Below are 21,801 nucleotides of genomic sequence, written 5' to 3'. Positions count from 1 at the left end.
ATTTTCTTAAAATTAAATTATAACAAGATTCCCTAACCAATAGCAGATAAGCAGTGGAAAACTGGGCCCAAGAACTCACTCACCCACTCAACAAACTAGCAGTGCACACATGTGTCAGGCACCGTTCTTGGTGCTGGGGGTTGCACAATGTACAAACCAGACAAGGTCCTTGCCCTCATTCTTTCAGAACTCATGTCTATATGCATCAGAATCACCTGAGGCATCTATGTTTCTCAAACAGATTTCTGGGCCCGACTGTCAAGGAATCCAATTGGAACGGGGCCCAGGAAACTATATTTTGAGCTACAAATCACCCTTTACCCCAGATTGTTCTAATGCAGGTGGCCCTCTGACCCCATTCTTGATAAACAATGGTCTGAGAGCCTCTCTATCTTTAGCTGACATCAACAACTGATAGCTGTAGGGGGAAGAAAAAAATCTGACCAGGAGAATCTCCACTTATTATTTAAAGATGTTAAGTGTGGCTAAAGATTAGGTAACAATTATTTAGAAAACACTACCCATTTTCCAACACTGCCGTTCAGCAAAGCTTCTCGATCCAGAAAAGAGGTGTTGCCCTAATGAGCACATACAGCACTGAAAGTACAGGGTGGGACCTGGAAGGAAAAAAATCCCCTTTTTTCAGTCCATACCACAACTGGAGCACAAGGGAAGCTTCTGGGCCTCTTTCAGAGTCAATTTCTCATGAGGTAAGAAAGCACCTTCTTGGATGGCCACAGGACAGACTCACAGAAACAAAGGGTACACTCAGTGGAGAGGGGTGAGGCACAGTAAGGGAGAGTAAAGCTCTTCTCCCCTCCTGTAATGCACCTGTTGGGCACCTCCTCCTCCTATGCCTTTCTTTCATACACAACTGTGACTGCATCAGGAAAATCTGGAAATGGTAAAGACTTGATACAGCTTCCATAAGCGTCTTCTAGAAGCTTGCCTACTTCTCTATGGATGCCAGAGTCTATGAATTCTTGCCATTTCAAGAGAGGAAGCGATCTTTGGTGCTAATGCCATCACTGGCAGCAATTCAGAGTACCCCCAAATATGAGGTCACTTAACATAAAGTATTCCCTAATTTGGGAATGCCCTTACATCTAAACAGCACACCCCAACCCTCTGTCCACAGGGACATTTCTCCACTTCCAGAGCCAATTTACCTTCTCTCCTTTGTTTCCAACTCCGCTCAAAACGGATGCCGCCTGAAATTATCCTCCCACTTGAGATTTTCACTTCTACTACATGAGCTGTGGTCTACTGTAGAAGAATCAGCAATACTGTTGAGAACAGGGAAAAAGAATCAGGGCAAATCTCCCCATTAGTTTATCTTCCCCAACTACTGTAAAACTTGCTGGTTCCAGAAGCCTGGTCCACTCACCAGCACCTCCCCTTCTACCTCAGCTTCATTAGGCCTTTCCTTCCTGGCATGTTCCTCCTCACCACAGAGCCCACCTGACCCAACTCCTGTGATGAAGTCCTAAAAGTAGCCAGAATCTATCCTTCCCTTAAAATGTGATCAAATAATACCCCAGTCTTCCAGGTGAGACTTTCCCTTGGACTAAATGAAAAATAATGCAGAACAAGATGAGATCTTTACCTATCCACTCCCTCTCCCACTGTCATAAGTAGTAAAATGCTTTGCAACAACTCAGAATGAACTTTTGTCTGTTTCAGAGACAGCACCTTGAGGACAAATTGCACTTCAGTCAAAATGAACGTTTTTGGATCTGATTTTACAACTATGTAAATTAAAAAGGTTCAGACCAGCTGATATGAGATCTCTGTCAGATCTAAAATCCCACATTGCTGTGTTCTACAACAGAAGAATGAGTGGGAAAGAAAACAGGTAGACCAACCTTGAGGCTTTTCTGGTAAAAGATGAGAAAGACTATGGCCAAGAAACCAACTTAGATCAAAACTAGTATGAGGGCATTATAACAAAGAGGCAGAAATGTCTACCGTCCCTTATTTCAAAATTACTGAGGCTCGCTCTGGGCCTGCCCTCTATTCCCTCAGATTCCACCTCTCAGCCCTCCTTTAGGTCCTTAAATACAGCAAGGAATTCATCCTCACACCCTCCCAAAGGGTCTGCTCAAGCCATGGGATCTACATTACCCTTGGGATATTTTTCTTAGAAACACAGCCTCACGTGACAAGTTCTATAATTTTCTTTGCTCAAAGCTATACTGCAGATACATTATGGATTAAATTCACTTTCGTGCACTGGCCTGGAGTCCCATCCGGCAGGTCCAATGCTATGGGGAAAAAGACAGAGTTCCACACCAATGATTTCCAAACCACCATCTGGAAAACTGTCCATTCACAAATGGTGTCTGCCAGCAGTAGAGTGGTACTTGTATTTTTTTTAATGGCTATTAACAGAATATAAAACAGGTGGTTATGGCACTATTTCTGGGCTTCAAATTAAAAGGTAACTAAAAGCTGCAATTTTAAGGCACTCAAACAGTATGTATTTTAGCCCAAACATCTGGCAGTTGAATGATTTCAAAACTCTAGAGAAAAATCAGGAGGAGAGAGGAAAGGTAGGCATGATTATGAGGCTCTGTTGCTTCACAGTCTGAGACTTCTGACACTCCTTTTCTCTATAAGGTCAGTCCTCTCCTATAATTTATGTATCTACCTTGAGGCTGACTTATTTCCTGTTCCCCAACTCACGCCCCCAAAATAAGACCCATAATTACAGTTAAATCACAGGCTGCAGAGTGAGAATCTCAGTACGTCTGAGGTGTGCCTGAGCTGTCTACGGTACATGTGTTGTGAATGACTGTTCCATTCTCCCCAAGTTCTCCGTCCACCTCATAACCTTCAGATTCTGAATGTTTGACTCACCCCCCCAAGATTCAATACCCTGAATCCCTCGCTGTGATGTAAACTCACAACAGTATTTTAGCTGCTTTCTAAAATGGAGCATTCATTCACATATCATTCAACAAATTGTCCTGAGGACAGCGCACTGGAGACCCAAGACTGTGCCCTCGCAGAGCTCCCCAGAATCTGACCTTGGCTGACCTCCCCCCCAACTGAAATCCTTCCTCCTCTGTAAATTTTTCCAGACACAGATAAACAGATAATATATGTGTGGATATAAAAACACATTTACACACACATATAAACACATGCCCAGTGATACTTTCCAAAAGTAAACTCATCATTTCAACTCCTTACTATGAACTAACACCATGTTACTAACACCCACTCCTCCTCTAATTCTGTGTCTCTGTCCACACTGGCATCTGTGCCACATGATTGTGCCCCAGGACCTTCTAAGTGAATGTTCCTTCTGCCCAGAAAGTTCTTTCCTCAGACTTGCTCATGCCCAACTCCCGGATATCATCTGGGTCTTTGCTCAAATGCTACCCAATAGAGACACCTTTCATATCCACCCTATCTAGACTCACCACTTCCATTATGGTGAGTCCCTCCCCATTTTATTTTTACTTCAAAGCATATTATATATTAATCTATATATTTTCTGCCCTCCCCATTAGAATACAACCCTGTGTAAGTAGAGACACATTTAGACATGCAAACAAGATTCTGAAAAGTGATGACACGACTAAGTTGTTCTAATAATTATATTTTAAATTATTTTTACAACATATAAATATACGCATTATTGTCAGAAATGTTAGAGCACTATTGTTAAGTGAAAAAAATTCAAGTTCCAAACTCTTGAAGAAGAACTTTTACTTTTATAAAAATATTTAGACATGAAGACATATTTAGACACACCCATAGGGAATCATTTGAAAGAATGATATATTTTTCTGAGTGGGTAGGGTTATGAGTGTGCTTTTGCTTTTTCGTCCTCTTATAATTTTATACCTGTTTTGTAAAAGCAAATATTACTATCAAAAAGAGAAAAAATACAAAGTAGCATAGTTGATGAAAAAGAAAGCAAAAACAAGTGAGTGCAAAAAATGCAAGCAATTAAATAACAAAATACGAATACTGCAAATATTACCTAATGTTAATTCCTTTGCATCATGATATATGCAACATTGCCAAAAATTTTTTATTTGCCTACTTAGAACAATGAAACACCATTATTACAGTTCACATTTTCAGCTTTTACTGATAAAAAGCACAATGCCATCCTTCCATCCTGTGAATGCTCCTTTGTGCTTTGACAAGACAATAAAAGGCAAGAGAGTTTACATCTCACCTAATTTGTCCCCAGTTATTAAAACATCAAATTCAAAACATTTCATTCTTTGTCATAAGAAGCATAGTAGTTACAAGAAATTTATGATCTGCCACTGAGGTAGAAACCACTTTTGTATACATTTTAATATGAAAGGTAAAAATTTCTAATATATCTTCTAAAAATTACATAAAACAAATATTGGTGAGACCACCCAAATACCATTTTCATGTCACTTCTGACATTGCCATTTGTATTGTTTGTCATAAAGAACATAGAAAATATTTTTCCTTAACTGTTTTCTATAACTGTACTAGGGTCCATCTTGGAATTCTGCCTATTACAATGGGTTATATTTTTGTGCCAACAGCTTACGTGAAATCAGCACTTATAAAGCATATCTGATTTTATAAGTATGCAAGTGCTATGGTTTGGATGTCTGTCCCCTCCAAAGTTCATGTTGAAATTCAACCCCCAGCGTTGGAGGTGGGGCCCAATAGGAGGTGTTTGGGTCATGGGGGTGAATCCCTTAGGAATAGATTAATGCCCTCCCTGGAGTGGTGGTGAGTGATTTTTCACTCTGTTAGTTCCAGGAAAACTGGCTGTTAAAAAGAACCTGGCACATTCTGACCCCTTGTTTCCTTTCTTCCCAAGTGATTCCTGTACCTTCCACCATGAGTGGAAGCAGCTTGACACCCTCATCAGATGCAGATGCCCAATCTTAACATTCTAGCCATCAGAATCCTGAGCCAAATAAATCCCTTTTCTTTATAAACTACCCACCCTCAGGTATTCCTTTATAGCACAGAACACAGACTATGACAGCGAAAAACCTCTGTTTTGTAATCTTTTAGCAATTTTTTTTTATTATTATACTTTGAAGTTCTGGGATACATGTCCAGAACATGCAGGTTTGTTACATAGGTGTACACGTGCCATGGTGGTTTGCTGCACCCATCAACCTGTCATCTACATTAGGTATTTCTCTTAATGCTATCCCTCCCCTAGACACCCCCCAACAACCCGACAACAGGCTCTAGTGTGTGATGTTCCCCTCCCTGTGTCCATGTGTTCTCATTGTTCAACTCCCACTTATGAGTAAGAACACGTGGTGTTTGGTTTTCTGTTCTTGTGATAGTTTGCTGAGAATGATGGTTTCTAGCTTCATTCATGTCCCTGCAAAGAACATGAACTCATCTTTTTATGGCTGTATAGTATTCCACGGTGTATATGTGCCACATTTTCTTTATCCAGTCTATCATTGATGGGCATTTGGGTTGGTTCCAAGTCTTTGCTATTGTGTACAGTGCTGCAATAAACATACGTGTGCATGTGTCTTTATAGTAGAATGATTTATAATCCTTTGGGTATATACCCAGTAATGGGATTGCTGGGTCAAATGGTATTTCCAGTTCTAGGTCCTTGAGGAATCGCCACACTGTCTTCCACAATGGTTAACCTAATTTACACTCCCACAAACATTGTAAAAGCATTCCTATTTCTCCACATCCTCTCCAGTATCTCTTGTTTCCTGATGTTTTAATGATCGCCATTCTAACATGTGAGATGGTATCTCATTGTGGTTTTGATTTGCATTTCTCTAATGACCAGTGATGATGAGCTTTTTTTCATATGCTCATTGGCCACATAAATGTCTTCTTTTGAGAAATGTCTCTTCATATCCTTTGTGCACTTTTTGATGGGGTTGTTTTTTTCTTGTAAATTTGTTTGAGTTCTTTGTAGATTCTGGATATTAGCCCATTGTCAGATGGATAGATTGCAAAAATTTCTCCCATCCTGTAGGTTGCCTGTTCACTCTGATGATAGTTTCTTTTGCTGTGCAGAAGCTCTTTAGTTTAATTAGATCCCATTTGTCAATTTTGGCTTTTGTTGCCATTGCTTTTGGTGTTTTAGTCAGGAAGTCTTTGTCCATGTCTATGTCCTGAATGGTATTGCTTAGGTTTTCTTCTAGGGTTTTTATGGTTTTAGGTCTTACATTTAAGTCTTTAATCCATCTTGAGTTAATTTTTGTACACAGTGTAAGGAAGGGGTCCATTTTCAGTTTTCTGCATATGGCTAGCCAGTTTTCCCAAAACCATTTATTAAATAGGGAATCCTTTCCCCATTGCTTGTTTTTGTCAGGTTTGTGAATGATCAGATGGTTGTAGATGTGTGGCATTATTTATGAGGCCTCGGTTCTGTTCCATTGGTCTATGTATCTGTTTTGGTGCCAGTACCATGCTGTTTTGGTTACTGTAGCCTTCTAATATGGTTTGAAGTCAGGTAGCATGATCCCTCCAGCTTTGTTCTTTTTCCTTAGGATTGTCTTGGCTATATGGGCTCTTTTTTTTTTTTTTTTTGGTTCCATATGAAATTTAAAGTATTTTTTTTCTAATTCTGTGAAGAAAGTCAATGGTAGCTTGATGGCAATAGCATTGAATCTATAAATTACTTTGGTCAGTATGGCCATTTTCACAATATCGATTCTTCCTATCAATGAGCAAGCAATTATTTCCTCATAGCCATCATTGAGAGGTTAGGTTATGGAGTTCAATTTATACTCAAAGAATTAAAAAGTTTGGCAACAATGATAATTGCAAAGATTTTCTTGCTATTTCTAGCAAAACCATATAGGTGAACACATGTTTAACTCTGTCCCATGGAAACGATGGTAAAGCAATTAATAAGAGGAAATAAGCTACCAGGTTAAAAAAAAAAAAGACGAAGAATAACAGCATTCAGGACAGATGAGATTTTTGAAGGAGAGAAAAACAGGAAGAAATATAATTTAGAATAAATAAAACTTTTATCGTTTCTTTGTGTCGGGAACATTTCAAATGTTATCTTCTAGCTATTTTAAAGTATACTATTGTTAACGGTAATCCCCCCCCACTCTAACAGTGAAGTGCTAAGCTGAAGTGATATACTAAAAATCCTGATTTGATCATTACACATTGCATGAATGTAACAAAATATCATATAATCACTTCATAAACAGTACAATAATTATGTATCAATAATTCTTTTACAAAAAAGAATAGATAAAAACTCAGAATCCCATACCCCAAAATATGGCACTTTGACATGCTGAACTGAGCAGCCTCAAGGTCTCTCTGAATCCCACCTTCGTCTTTTGTCTTTGATCCTCTGTCTCTCCCAAAGCACAGAATGAAGTTCTGTTCTCTGAAGTTCTCTTATCTGCTTAAAGTTTGGACCCATCAAAGAAAAAAACAATTACCTCTAGTCCCTTCCCTAGTTTTCATTAACTGAATCATATTACAAGAAGAAAGACTGAAGTCTGTCATAACATCTCAACAGACTTTTGTCATAAACCACTGTCTGTTCTGTGGGCCCAACAGACTTTGTCCCAGGCCTTTGTTATGTTCTTCAAGCCCAATGAGTTCCCATAAAAAGTATTTACTATTCCCCTAAAATCATCCACTTCCCTCTCTCTTAAGAGGTGGGGTATATAAGCATCTGTACCCTACTGGGATATTTGGTAATCAATTTTTTCCCCCTGCATGCTAATAAATTTCGATGTCATTTCTCCTATTAATCTGCCTCTTGTCAGTTGATTTCTTAGTGAACTCACATCCCCAAATTATAATATTTGGCAGGAGCCTAGCAATTTTTAAAAAGAGAAGCCTCCAGACTCTGGAATACCAAGAATAAAAGTATAGAAAGCACAGACCACACACGGGGAGCTTGAGCCAAACTCTCCATTCTAGATCGTTAAGATATAAGCCTCTCAAGTGAAAGAGCCTGCCAACTGTCCAGCAAAATGAATTTAAAAGGCACTGTGCAAGGTACATTACTATGCATTTGTAGAGTCTACACTGAAGAGAGATTTCAAAATTCACAAAGAAAAAATGAATCACAAAAATAGGTCCAGAAATCGTACTAGCCTCAGATTTCTCAACAATCCAGAATTAAAGAGAAGACTAATAGAGAAATGTCTTCAGAAATCTGAGTGCAAGTAATTTTGAGTCTATAAATTTATACCCGAACTATCATTTACTAGAGTAGAAAAATGTATTTTCAGAAGTGCAAAGACAAAAAAAATTCTAACATGTACCCTTGTTTGTTAGATATATGCCAACAAAAGGAGGAGTTAACCAAGAAAGAGGAATACGTGAAGTCCAAAAATAGGTGGTCTTAAATAGGGCTGAGTAGTAGAGATATCAATACAGCAAGCTTGGGAACTACTAGATGATACAAATTACAGGAAGACACAGAGACCAAGAGAAAGGTCTTGGAAGTCATGGGGTAAACTGGTAGATGTGATTTAATGATGTAGAAAAAAGCACTGAAAGTGGTTTTATAAATGTATTTGTGCATCCTAGAAGTAGCAGCAATAAGCAAATGAAAAACAAGGTAATTTACTCCATGAAAAACAAAATATCACACAAAGAAAGTAACCATAGTACAGCACTTGGCTTAGCAGAAAACAACAGCTAAATATTCATAGAAATCTACAGGTTTATTTAATCTTCCAATTATAATGATTATTTTGGCTGGATGAGTAATGAGGTGTGGAAGGGTATAAAATAGCTGAGTGCTCATCTACCATAACCAGAAGTCAATATATATTGTCCAAAGTTTATAAACCAAGAACAGAAAAACATTACTTAGACACATGTTCCAGGAGAAACAGCTTAAATGAGATTGAAAAAAAATTAAAGTTTCCTCTGAGAGCCTCAAAAATGGGCTCACATCTGTTAAATGCTCCTACAGTCCCCTACATGTTACCTTGGTACTTATTTCAAGAGAGAAGAAAGATTTGGGCAATGTCTGCCTTCCCCACAAAACTGCATGCATGCTTTGAGGCAAAGACAATGCTGCACCTTGTTAACTGCTGGATTCCCAGGACCTAGACCGGTGCTTGACACAGCGACACTAAATTAATTCTTTTTAAACACAGGTGAAGCTTTCAAATCAAATAACCAAAATGTTAGGATCACATGGAAGAATTAACCAAAGCATTTTCATATGTGACTTTTCCAATAAAATATAAATCTTTCTAATTTATAAGGCACATCAATTTTGTACACACTTAATAGCCCATGGAGTTTTGGCTGGTACGCTAAAGCTGAGAGAGACCTTAGAGATGAAAACCAACTCCCTTGATTTATCACTAAAGACTCTGAGGTTAATAACCTGTCCTGGGTCATACTGGAGAGGTCAAGGTGGGTGACAGGTGAGCACGTAAAAATGAGTTATGTTGATATATTTGTGGCTGCAAGTGTCAACTCCACCCAGTTTCACATTAGAGATTAATAATATAGAAAAGTCTCACTCCTACTTGTACGAAGTGTCAAAATATCAAATTACTCTGCATTACAAAAACTACTTCTATTTATTTATATCCTTAACTGAAACTTTTCCCATTTGAATAAGTTAATGTAGTGCATTCTCTCTTTGGAGGATTTTTGCCAACTCAGGATCATACATTCTCTTGTTTTCTTTTTTTTTCCTTCTTTTAGCCACAGGTATTCACCAGATTTTAATCCAATCTTTTTCTTACTTTATGAAATAGGTAATTCACATAATTTTTAAGTGTACAAAGGCATAAGACAATCTTTCTCCTGCCTCTCATCCCTTCACTCAGTTCCCCATACCCCCAAAATAAGTTATGCAACACTAGTGACAGATTTATTTCATATCCCCTTCTTTTGTATATACAAATGGGGCATACTATACACAATTAGTTGTAGCTTAAGTTTTTGTTTGTTTGTTTGTTTTTTGTTTTTTGTTTTTTTTTTGAGATGGAGTTTCACTCTTATTGCCCAGGCTGGAGCACAATGGTACGATCTTGGCTCACTGCAACCTCTGCCTCCCAGGTTCAAGCGATTCTCCTGCCTCAGCCTCTGGAGTAGCTGGGATTACAGGCAAGCACCACCACACCCGGCTAATTTTTTTTGTATTTTAGTAGAGATGGGATTTCACTATGTTGGTCAGGCTGGTCTCAAATGCCTGACATCAGGTGATCCACCCGCCTCGGCCTCCCAAAGTGCTGGGATTACAGGCATAAGCCACCACGCCCGGCTTTTTTTTTTTTTTTAACTTAATGTATCTTGGAGATATTTCCTTAACAGTACATAAAAAGCTTTCCTATTCTTTTTGGTAGATACATCATATTTCACTATATGGATGTACTGTGATTTATCAGTTAGTCCACAATTGAATGGCATTCTACTCTATTTTTCATCTTTTGCTATTAAAACAATGCTGCAATGACTAACTTCTATAGGCAACTTTTGGCCTGTTTGCAAACTGTACATGTTCAGTGGAATTCCCTGAAATCAGAAATGCTGAGTATGTGAATCTGCAATATTGATAGGTCATATCAAATTTCTCTCCAAAGTGGTGTATCAATTTATACTCCCACTAGTAGTGTATAAGAGTTCCAGCTTCCCCACATCAAACTGGAGTTTTGCTTATCAAATAGGTAGAATATGGTATCTTGCTATAGTTTCCATCTGAAACTCTCTTTTGAAGGAGACTGACCCTTTCTTTGTAATTAAATATAAATCTATAACCTGCATAAATGTGTGCATTTATTTTCCTCTCCCAACTCTCAGGAGTATAATTCTTGATTGTCCATAGCTCTGACCCAGTCCATCTGGGCAGATGTCCAGCTGCATGCCATTGTCTTTTATTTCCATTCCAAACCATTTTCTAAGGGCAGCCTTCTTTTACGAGTCTTCCCAAGTTAAGCGGAGGAAGCTGTCACATAATGCTGTAGGCTTTGAATTCAGGAAGGAAAACTTGACTCTTGACTCTACTACCAATATTGTGAGACTTTTGATTACCTACTGAACCTCTTGAAGCCTTAAATTATATATTGTAAAAGGGAGTAAAGATACGTTTGCTCTGAGGATTAAGTGAATTGATATTTTTAAAGTTCCAAGCTCAGGGCTTAATAAAGGGTATTAAGGGTATATTTCATCAGAACTTTGGACAGAAAATATTTTGTCTTGAGGGAATATTTTCTCTTATTTTACAAAACTTGCTATTACCCTTTTTACATATTTTCCGCTGTTATGAGTAAAAAAACTTAAAAATATTATAACTGTCAATAAAGTTAGAAGTTCTGATTATATAAACTTACTGCAGGTCAATTTGTGGTACCTTTGCAACTTTAACACTTTCAGAGCATACAATTGAGTCCATTTCCAAGGAATGTTCACAGCAAAAAATAGAATTCCCAAATTAGCCATCTGGTAGACACCTTATTGAACCCAAGAGATGGAAATCACTTGGAAAAGGTGGACTTTTGATACCCTACAACAGGCTATATTTTGACTCTGCTGCCAAGAGTAAGCTTTTGCTTTGAATTAACCTAGAGGAGCAGAGGGGGACAAGATTCTCACAAAATACACACCCCTAAAGACTTCTGGAATTCTCTCATCATCTTCACTACTGAAGGCATGAACTGCTGATGTGACACAGGTATCTCCTATCCAACTAACTAGTTACCAATTATTTTTAGTGCTTCAAATCAATAAAAATGCAATCATCATGACAATTTAGAAAACAAAGCTTCCTTTCCTCACATAACTGATGCTGTTGTCAACACTGGTAGTTTAACCTGAAGACCAATAGCTCTCCCATGCTGGTCATCAGAAGTACTACTGACATTTCTGACAGTACAGAGTACCTCCTACACCACAGCTCATTAGCAGCCTGGCCCCACCCATTCAACATTCCCAGCCAGTGACAAGCAAAAACAACCTCCCTTGTGTTTCTAAGCGCCTACTTGAAGGTTGGGGAGGGTACCACCCCTAGCTGAATGTTACTAACAAGTGTTTTAATGCTCCAATCAACAGAGTCACTCCTCACCTGAACTAAGGGGACACAAAAATGAAGACACAGCCCCTGACCTTGGGCCTAGCAATCCTGTCTCACCTTCTTTCCATCAATGACACTATCTTTGGTCAAAGTAACAGCCAAAAGGAATATATCTGAAATGGGCCACAGTGTCACCCATTCTAGAACAAAGTAAGGAACAATCCAATTGCCTCACATATTCAAATATGTTTTGAAGGAGCAGAGTTCAGAAGGGTGGTGGACAGGATGGTGTCAAAAAAGGAACCAGAGCTTTAGAGTCCATTAGAGAGACCTAAGTTCAAATGTCACTTCTCACCTCCTCTCACGATTTAGGGTAATCACTCTCCACTGGGAGTGGTATCACTCTCCCTCCCACCCACCTGGGTGGAGGAATTTTCAGTTATCCCAATGACCAGAGGATGCTACTGGCAATTAGTGTGTGTAATCATGGATACCAAACATCTTGCAAAGGACAAAAGAGTCCAGTTCAAAGAACTGTTCCATTCAAAACGCCCATAGCATCCATCACTGAGCACTCTCCCAAACTCAGTTTCTTCAATTGTCAGATCATAAAAGTGGACCAACATTTCACGCTGAGTGTGAGATTTACATGATACGTTGCAAGTAAAAGTACCCAGCCCAGAAGTAAGTGCACAGTCAGCCCTTGATAAATACTGTTCTCACCTTACCAACTCTCTTCACAGTTACAAACATTGCACAGAACTCATTTTAAACAGGTCCATCATGCATGATACAGCCAAGAAACAAAGTTGAGCAATCATTTCTTGAAGCAGATAAAGTAAAGCAGGAATTCCTCCAAGTTTCATATTTCAGCAATATCTGTATAACAGGCTTTTGCAAAAATTCTCTGAGCCTTAAATCTAGAGCCAAACATTTTGTCTAGAGACCTTTATAACCCAGTTCCAACCTAAATTTCTTACTGCTCCTTTCACTCTGTCCCATTAATGTATATAGCCCCTAACAGATCATAAACCCCTTGCAGGCCTTTGCTCAGTCTGGAATACCTTTTCCCGGAATACCTGTTCCCTATTCTCTCTCTTCCTAAGTTCTCTTTGTATAGAAACATCACCAATTCCTTGAAGACCCAGTTAAAATCATCCCTACCAGGAAGCACTTCCTGGTCTCCCCTATCACTTCTAATGAGTCCATTCCTTGTATGCTTATAAACTGGGCTTAACACTGCACCAGTGATTCTCAAACTGGGATCCACAGAACTCTGGGAGTTTTTGAGTTTCCTATGAAAACTTCAATTGCAGTTTTCCTTTTTATCATCTAAAATAAATTAATATAAGCATTTCCTGGAAATGGTCAGCCATCTAATATGAGTACAATCAAGCAATTTGAGTGCCTACGCCTAAGTTGGGATATACAATAGTGTTGATGCTAATAGGCCTTCTTTAATTGTGACAAAGAAAGAATACATAATGAAGTGTTCTCACCAACTGAAGCCCACATAAATCACAGCACACCATAAAAACAAAGATTTTCCTATGGTTCAAAACAGTAAAATATTGGAAGACCTGTATCAAGGCATGGCAGCTCCCCAAAGACCTGGTGTTTGTCCCAGTACGCATTTTGTGAGCAGGCAAAAAAACAGTTTCAGGATGTTGTAAATTCGACTTTTATGGGTCTCATAATTATGTTTTAGTTTATTTTTTAATTTTGTACTTAAGAAACTGTTAAGGAATTCTGTTCTTAAGGAACTTATGTCTTGTTTTATATTTGTACATTACATTTAAAAATTCATGCAAATCAACACTGGGATGCAAAAAGGAGACTTCAAAACACAGGTTTTAGAGAATGCATTTCATTTCAAGTACATCGAAAAGCCAGGATGCAGACAATAATCTTTATTATATGTTCAGAGTTGTAGGCACATCTGATACATGTTCTCTGACTGAAAAGTAGTTACATAACTTTCAGTAAGTTTCCTTAACCCTTCTTTTTACAGTAAGATGGGGATATTGATAATATAGGTTTGGTTAAAGGTCATGTTTAATAATATTATTTAAAGTACTTTGTAAACTGTAAAGTGCCAGACATATGATAGGGATTCATGTTAATGTTTTCAAGCAGTCTTCCCAGCTTCTTATAGCTCCTAGAGAAAGAACCCTTTTTCTCACTCTTTATGTCCTTACCGAACCAACCCCGTTCGTCTGTTGCACTGACTCCTCTTCATCTAAAATCACCACTACAGAAGGTATACCCAGCTCTCATAATGACAAAAGTTTTTATGCCCACAAAGAGAAATAGCCAAAATACTCTTTCATTTTGAAATAAGATCACAGTGACAAATTGCAATTCTGTTTCCAATCTTGTTAACATCAGGGTGTTGTGTTACTGGGACATTCAGTACTATAAAGAGGTTCCATTTGTTTTATTAAACTTTCAATAAAGGCTTTGTGTTTGTTTATGCCCTTGAAATGAAAGATTTAAGCTCATTTAAAACAGTAAAACACCCACATAAAGGGTCATCTGCTATCCCCCTAACATCTGGCAAGTTCCAAAAAAGGTGAGAACAAAATTAGCGTTGATATAAGCACAATTAAAATCTTCATCGTTGAAAAGCCACAATTTGTGCCAATCTGGAGATGATGAGAATAGAGAAGTGGTAGGTGAACAAGGAACTAGTTGCTGGAGGGGTCAGCTCCAGTCAGTAAAGAAATTAGAATTGAGAAGTGCCTTAAAAAGCCAAAATAGGGCAGAGAGGCAAGTAGGATTTCAGGCCATTACTGACATGAGCCTGAATTTGACCTGCTTACTCCTTTCTAACACTGACTCTCAAGTTCCTAACTTTTGCTGCGCCTACTTGGGATTTCCTTGCAGACTGCGTTCATATTATCCAAGACTGTTAGTGCTGTTACGGCGGTGGCAGGCACCACAGGCTGTCTGCCCACACCAACAGAACTAGCTGACACCCTGGATGAGATCTGTCAGACTTAAAAACTATTTTTAACTTCTGTGTAACTTTGAATTTTAAACTCTCAACAGTCAGAGCAATAATAGCTGAAACGTCCCAGGAGAATAACCACTCAATTATCGTAGGAGCTTTCTTGGAAACATGTGGCATGTTATTAACAGACGGTCATAATGAAAATGTTTCACAAGCGGGGAAACCGAGGAACACACAAACGACTAAAATCACATCACAAAATCTGAATACTAATGGAATTGGCTCACTCTCAGTTCTGTTTCCTATCCATTTTTTTTAAGCCCACCAGGAAATCTTGAGTCCGAAGTAAACACGGTTTTCTGGAGTGTGTCCTTCCAATGACAATGGTCATTCTAGTGCAATCTCGGGAGAAGACAGTGTAAGCCTCTCATAAGTTTAAGAAAGCGAGCTGCGTTTTACTTAACCCCTCTTTCTTCGGGGGGATGAAAAGACTCAGAAACAGACATTTAAATGAGGCATGTCTAAAATTTTTTGATTTTTGAACATGGGAAAGTGAAGGAAAGATAAAAATATTACAGAGAAAGGGTACATTTTGATTACTGAAACCAAGACAGCTGGAAACCTGATTTCCAGAATCTGTTTGGGAACTTGAGGCAGATGTTTCTAGGAGAGATGAGAAATAAAGAAGGGTGGCGTCATTTACATGTCCAGTCCATTTTGGTGAAAGTCTTGGGAACGCATTATCACAATTCCTTTTAAAAATCATTTTGAGAAAATTTAAATAAGATGGCAAAAATACCAGCTGAGGGGGTGACGCCCCAAAGCTTTACCTTTTCCACTTTTGCCCCGATCTCCTCCCACACAAGTGGTGCTGGGATCGCGCCCCCAATTCCCCTGGCCGACGGCTCCGCTCGGCTCACAAGTGTTTCCCATTACTGCAGGCGGGACGCCGGGGAAATCGCTTTTGCCACAGAACTTGGAGAGTAGAGCGTGTGTGGAACGGGAACCCAATCACGTCCGGGCAGGGGAAAGTGGGAAAGGAAGAGCGCGGAGCCAGGCGGGGATCGGGGGATATGCGTCCGGCTGCCGGGCAAGAACTTCACCCCTATTTAACCTGCAGAGGAGAGGCGAGTAGTGCGGCACGGGAACGGGGCAAGGAGGAGGAAACTTTAGCAATGGAGGAAGGAGAACACAAAGTGGCGAGCGAACTGCAGCCTGGCCCACGAGCGGCCCGCTGCCGGCGGTCAGGCCGGGAGCCTTCATCCCGCGAATATGTGCAGGGCCCCCCCGCGACCCCCTCCTCGACTCCCACCTGGCAGCGGACCGGCCTGGAGCTGGAGGCGGGCTCGTCCCCGGCCTCTCCTCCTCTTCCTCTTCCTTGTCCCGGGAAGGACTTCGGGGAGCGAAGAACCGGGAGAAGCTGTGCCAGGGGGCGCTGCCCCTTCTGCGGCCGCTGGACATTTCCCGAGGGGGCCGCTGGCCCGGGGCTGTCTGAAGGGAACGGCCTAGGTGTTGCCTGGTGCCCGGAGCCCGACCGGGCGCCGTGGGATGCGGCGAGGGCAGACCGACTCGACGCGAGCTGCCAGCACGGCTCAGTCTCTCTCGGGCAGGAGAAGTGCGGACGCGACGCGCTCCTCGCGCGGCAGCTCCTCACGCCGCTGCGGCCGCTCCTCCTCCCGCCCTCGCCCGGCGCGGCCCGCCCCACCCCGAGGAGGAGCCAGTGGCCGCGGCACCGCCCTGAGCCGGGCGCAGCCGCCACCGCTGGGCGCGACGTGGTCCCCCGAAGGCGCCGGCCTGAGAGCCTGAGAGGAGTCGCCCAGCGTGCGACGCTAGGCTCGGGCTTCCCGCTCAAACAAGTTCAGGCTGCAGCCTGTTGGGCTTTGCCTTCAATTACTTTCTGTGACCGTTGTGTTTTCTATTCTACAGTCAGAGCACAGAAACGGTTTTCTTCGGGCTTTTGAAAGAGGTTTATGAACTAAGGTTTGTGAAAACACTTGGCAAACTGCAGTACCGGGGCGCCCCGGACTTGCTGGGACTAAGAAACAGCTACCGCAAAGACAGCTCCAACCCTGAGGGCGAAAGTCGCGTTAGCACAGAACCGGGCGGCGGGAGGGAGAAGGGGGTACCTGTCAGGCGGTCACCACCTCCCGGCGCGTTCTGCTGGCTTTCTGTGGTGTGACTTTTCCTAACCGCGCTGTGCTTCAGACTTTTCCCACTCCATACTTCCCTGCGAACTCTTTCAAAAACGGCACTGATCAAAAAGTATGATTTCAAGCTTGTCAATGCTGAAACATATTTTGCAGTCGTTACACAGATGCCACTGAAATCTGGGAACCAAAGGGTGCTTAAGACTTGTTTTAAGTCTAAGTACAGTGGTATGGATTTTTCTTGGTTTTTCATACCCTAGCAGCTAGTACAGGAGATACTGAGAGGCCCATTCACCCCAAGTGTTTTGTTTTTGTTTGAAGGCAAGCTGCCCCTGGAGTAGACGTCAAGGAAGTGATATGGCTTTTGTTCATTAAAAAATGTATACAAGTAAATGAGATAAAAATGAAATGTCCACAGCAGAGGGGAGCCTTGGAGTAATCTCCCCTCTGGCTTTCGGGTGCTGGAGGAGAAGGTTGCTCATAAGTAGATTGCATACCTATAAGCCCCAAGTCCTTTCAGCACCTGCTGGAGGCTATTGAGCCTCCCTGCCCCCCCCACGCTGCCTCCCAGAAGCCCTCCAGCTCCTACTAACTGCAATAGAGCCAAGACACTCACTCTCATTTGTTCTGGTAGGATTTAACCCATTAAAGTTCAGTCAGCCCGATTTCCATCAATCGGGTTCATCTCAGTCTATCCCTCAAGATTAATCCTTTTTTACTCTTTGGTAAATTTTTCCTATTTCTCTGTGAGCCTAGTCTGAGAAAATAGAAAAAGACTAAGATAATAGACTAGAATAAGACAAGTTCCCAATTCTAGCTTTATTATTTTATAAGAGAATCTCCACTGAAGACCCACTTACCAAAAAGCCCAAAGAGAGTAATAAAGCAAACTGTTTCTTCCAGCTAAAAGGCCCAAATGATAATTTGTCTTCCCAACGTATTATTGAATGACTATCACATTTGTCCCCGACTTGTTCTGTGATCAAACCAGGCCCCAGTGCCTACCCAGAGGGTACTTCGTTCAGGAAGTTTTTCTTGGAATAAAAATGGGGGGGAGTCAATAGGATTTAATTAATGAATTATGGTTTTAACTAATAATATATCTAACAATACTCTGATCTCCACTCGGTAGCACAGCAAAGCACTTAAGTGAACGGTAAATACAAATAATGCCAGGCTTACACTAAGACAAATTGCGTCTATGACAAAATAGCTTAAAGTCATAAAACAATGACCATTGAATTTTCCTTCATTTGCTTTCTGAGCACTTATTAGTTTTCTATATGTCCTACATTGTTATAACCTGAACTCATATGAACAAATTTCTAAATACTAAATTCTAAGATTGCATTAGGAAGCCTGTAAAAATGTCAAATTTTAGAGCTGTAAGGATCTTAGAGATACTAATTTAGCACAGTGTCATTAATTCATTGATCCAGTTATTCCCCGACGTTTAGTGAGTGCCTGCAGTAGAAGCACATCTACAGTGAAGCCGATGAGGCTCAAGTTTCTTGGCTCCCTGCTGGCACAGTCTCTTCCAGTGTGAACTCAGCAATGTGATCCATGGCCAGTTTTATCAAATTTACAAAAGTAAATGTTTTAATGTGATTAAGACCACAATCTCTTTTTTTTTTTCCACTTAGATGTCCACTTAGATTTTCTTTTCCACTTAGAGTTATCAAGAGCATTTGGGAATCTGCTAGGGAATTTCAGTTGGGAATATATTTAGTTTGGACTTAGTGGAATATATTTATGTGGTTTCCAGCCTCTCCAAAGTATAGTTATTTCTTAAATTCCAATTTGTCTGTAGCGCAGCTTACCAAGTATTACACCCAAGATGCAGAGCCAGAGGAGATATATTCTGTGGTCTCTGACACTGAAAATATGTGGGTAATAGAGGTGAGACAAGATTTGAAAGGTAAAGCAGCATCAGGTGTCATGTGGAAAATTATTCCAGGCATCAGAAGACAAAGTTTCAACAGGAAGGATTGCCTCCGATTGATGTAATTTCTCTCATAGCAATAATATATTCAATAATGCAGTATATTTAATTTTTTTTTTTTGAGACAGAGTCTGGCGCTGTCACCTCGGCTGGGGTGCAGTGGTGCAATTTCAACTCACTGAAACCTCCGCCTCCTGGGTTCAAGCAATTCTCCTGTCTCAGCCTCCAGAGTGGCTGGGACTACAGGCGCCCACCACCATGCCCAGCTAATTTTTGTATTTTCAGTAGAGACGGGGTTTCACCATATTGGTCAGGCTGGTCTCGAACTCCTGACCTCAGGTAATCCACCCGTCTCAGCCACCCAAAATAATTTTTATAACTGTAAACACAAAACATTTTTTCTTGTTGATGTAAACCATGTAAAATGGAATTTATCAGAATTCTTGTTTGTAGGGTACAAACCTGTAGCAGTACCACAAGCTTTGTGTGTGTGTGTGTAGTACTGCATGTTTACACAGCCTTTCTATCAATAAGAAAAACAGAACTAGAGGAAAGATTGCATTATCTTTTCATTATTATGGAAAATAATATTACTAAATTATTGTCATATGAAAGGCTATTGAAGAGTACACTGCCAAAAATATAGGAAAAAAAGTGATATAGAGTTGTGCAAGGCATTTAGTAAGAAAACAAATTGTTTTTCTAGTCAACCTTTTAAAATTAGTAATTTGCATGGTTTATGTTTTCATTCAATATATTCATTTTTGTATCTGATTTTCTTTTAAATCCTTTTTCTTTAAAGAGGACCCTCCAAATTGTAAAAACTTCAGATCCCACAAAACCTGGATATGTCCTCTAGTGCATACTATGTGTCAGATACATGCTCATTCTTAGACATAGAGATACGGTGATAGATAAGACCAAATGCTTAACATCAAGGAGCAAGTTTAATTGGGCAAGATGAGCAAATGGGGTAAGATGGGAAACACAGGACGGATCCCCAACTTAATCTGAAGGGTTCCTGGAAGGCTCACTAGAGGAGATAACTGTTAATATGCTCTCTTCTTCTCTGCCTCCTTTTAGCACCTGATTTCCACCTATAATACTGTAATTCAATAACTTGTGTGATATATGAGAAATCCTGAAGTTCATCACACTGTAACTGAATTGCCATTCCCACAACGTAAGTACCATTCTCAAAGGTATGAGAATAGAATGAAAGTGTTGATCCTTGAAGCATTTAAACTGCAAGAGTAGTTTAGTAATGCTAAGCGTTTTTGTTCTGAAAAGTCCACCAGGGAATAAACTTCTGTATATATCTTAGAGCACAGTATTTACTGTGTGGCAGGTGGCCCAGGAATATTAAGACAGCTGTCAACATCAAGGAAAGCACCAGCCCATGAAAAAGCAAGCAGATGGATTGGGGCACTTCACTAGCTGCCTCCTAGAATAATAGCTGTGCATGGCCAAATGAGGCAGTGTCGTGCTGCCCAGGGCAGCAAAAAGCTATTACTGAATATAAGCACTCAATTAGGAGGTGGGGTAGGGGGAATATCCTCTCTTTTCCTTTGTTTATATGCTCAAATTTTCATTAAGAACTCCCACAGCAAATAAAAAAGGGGAAAAATGATATTAGCATTTCTCATTGTTACTTTCTAATTATCATGGTTTGTAACATGGGGAAATGCCTGTCTTGCTGCTTCAATGAGAACAGATGGTAAAATTTTTAAGTAATTGGTTATTCCAACTTCTATGAGATGCATGATGTTTTATTGTATTGTTTGTCTGGTTTTTGTTTGCGGAACATGTGGAGATTGAGATCTTTCGAACACACATCTTTTAATGCTTAAATTAAGTAAAATGTGTTAGTCTGACCTAAATTACATTTACACTTTTCTCCCATTGATATGATGATTCTTCAAAGAGAAATTAATCCTTTACAAAAATATAACGTTAACATTAAAAATTAAATATATAGCTTTCAAACAGCACAAAATTTGCTAATATTGAAACGTACTTTTAGAAATGTATAAATAGGGGTAGCATGTCTTTGACAAACACTGATTATAACATGCGTTCCAAAATAGTTGTTCACACCAATTCAGTGTGATGTGTCTTTTATCTAAGTCAAATGCTATCTAAAATATAAGGTCATATGTAAGATATTAAGTTTTATTAATGGAGCTTCATAAGCATGACGTAGATAATGGCTCAGAATAATAATTTACTATTAGATGAGAAATTCATCCTCTATATTCTGTTTTCCCAAAATATTTCATCTGACTTCATAAACTCTGCACTGTAATATGCACTTCTGATATACAATTTTAAAAGTATTCCATAAAGAACGATTATTTATAAATTTCTAGACTGCATTATATTAGTGTTAGTTGTAAGTTTTGTTTCTTAGGGCTTTATGAAACAAAGCTTTGGAGCAAAACAAACAAAACAGAAAAAGTGGCTGTGAACTGGTTTCCTTTTTATCTTATTGTGACGTTTTATAGTATACATGTCCCAGAAGCTAGAGCTTTCTTACTATGGGTACTTTGTTCTCAGTTTGATTTCTTGCAAATGGTTTAAAAACAAGGCATAGTGGCAGCTGCTTTTGTGAGCAAATGTTTTGATTAGGGAGAGAAAGCAGCTGGAAATGCTACATGCTGTCATATAAAATGAACCAGTTTTCACATGGGAACTTTACCTAATCTAAAATTGAGATTAACGTAATTTCGTGTACATGAATTTTCTTTGCATAGAATAAAATAGAAATCTATTCACTTTGATTACAATTTGGAGT

At 39.8% G+C, this 21,801-nt stretch overlaps 1 protein-coding gene across 1 annotated transcript in view; it reads right to left on the bottom strand.

Annotated features, from left to right (window-relative positions):
- The window catches only part of CRYBG3 (crystallin beta-gamma domain containing 3), a 126,451-nt gene extending 109,830 nt beyond the window's left edge, over nucleotides 1–16,621 (bottom strand). The window contains exon 1 of the mRNA XM_003821882.6: nucleotides 16,231–16,621. Coding sequence (XP_003821930.3) covers nucleotides 16,231–16,379 — 149 coding nt within the window. The 5' untranslated portion in view covers nucleotides 16,380–16,621. The remainder of the gene's footprint in view (nucleotides 1–16,230) is intronic.
- Between the last annotated feature and the right edge of the window lie 5,180 nt (nucleotides 16,622–21,801).

Source organism: Pan paniscus, chromosome 2 (assembly GCF_029289425.2).
Source record: "Pan paniscus chromosome 2, NHGRI_mPanPan1-v2.0_pri, whole genome shotgun sequence".
Classification (NCBI taxonomy): domain Eukaryota; kingdom Metazoa; phylum Chordata; class Mammalia; order Primates; family Hominidae; genus Pan; species Pan paniscus.
This window is presented reverse-complemented; position numbering and strand designations above follow the sequence as displayed.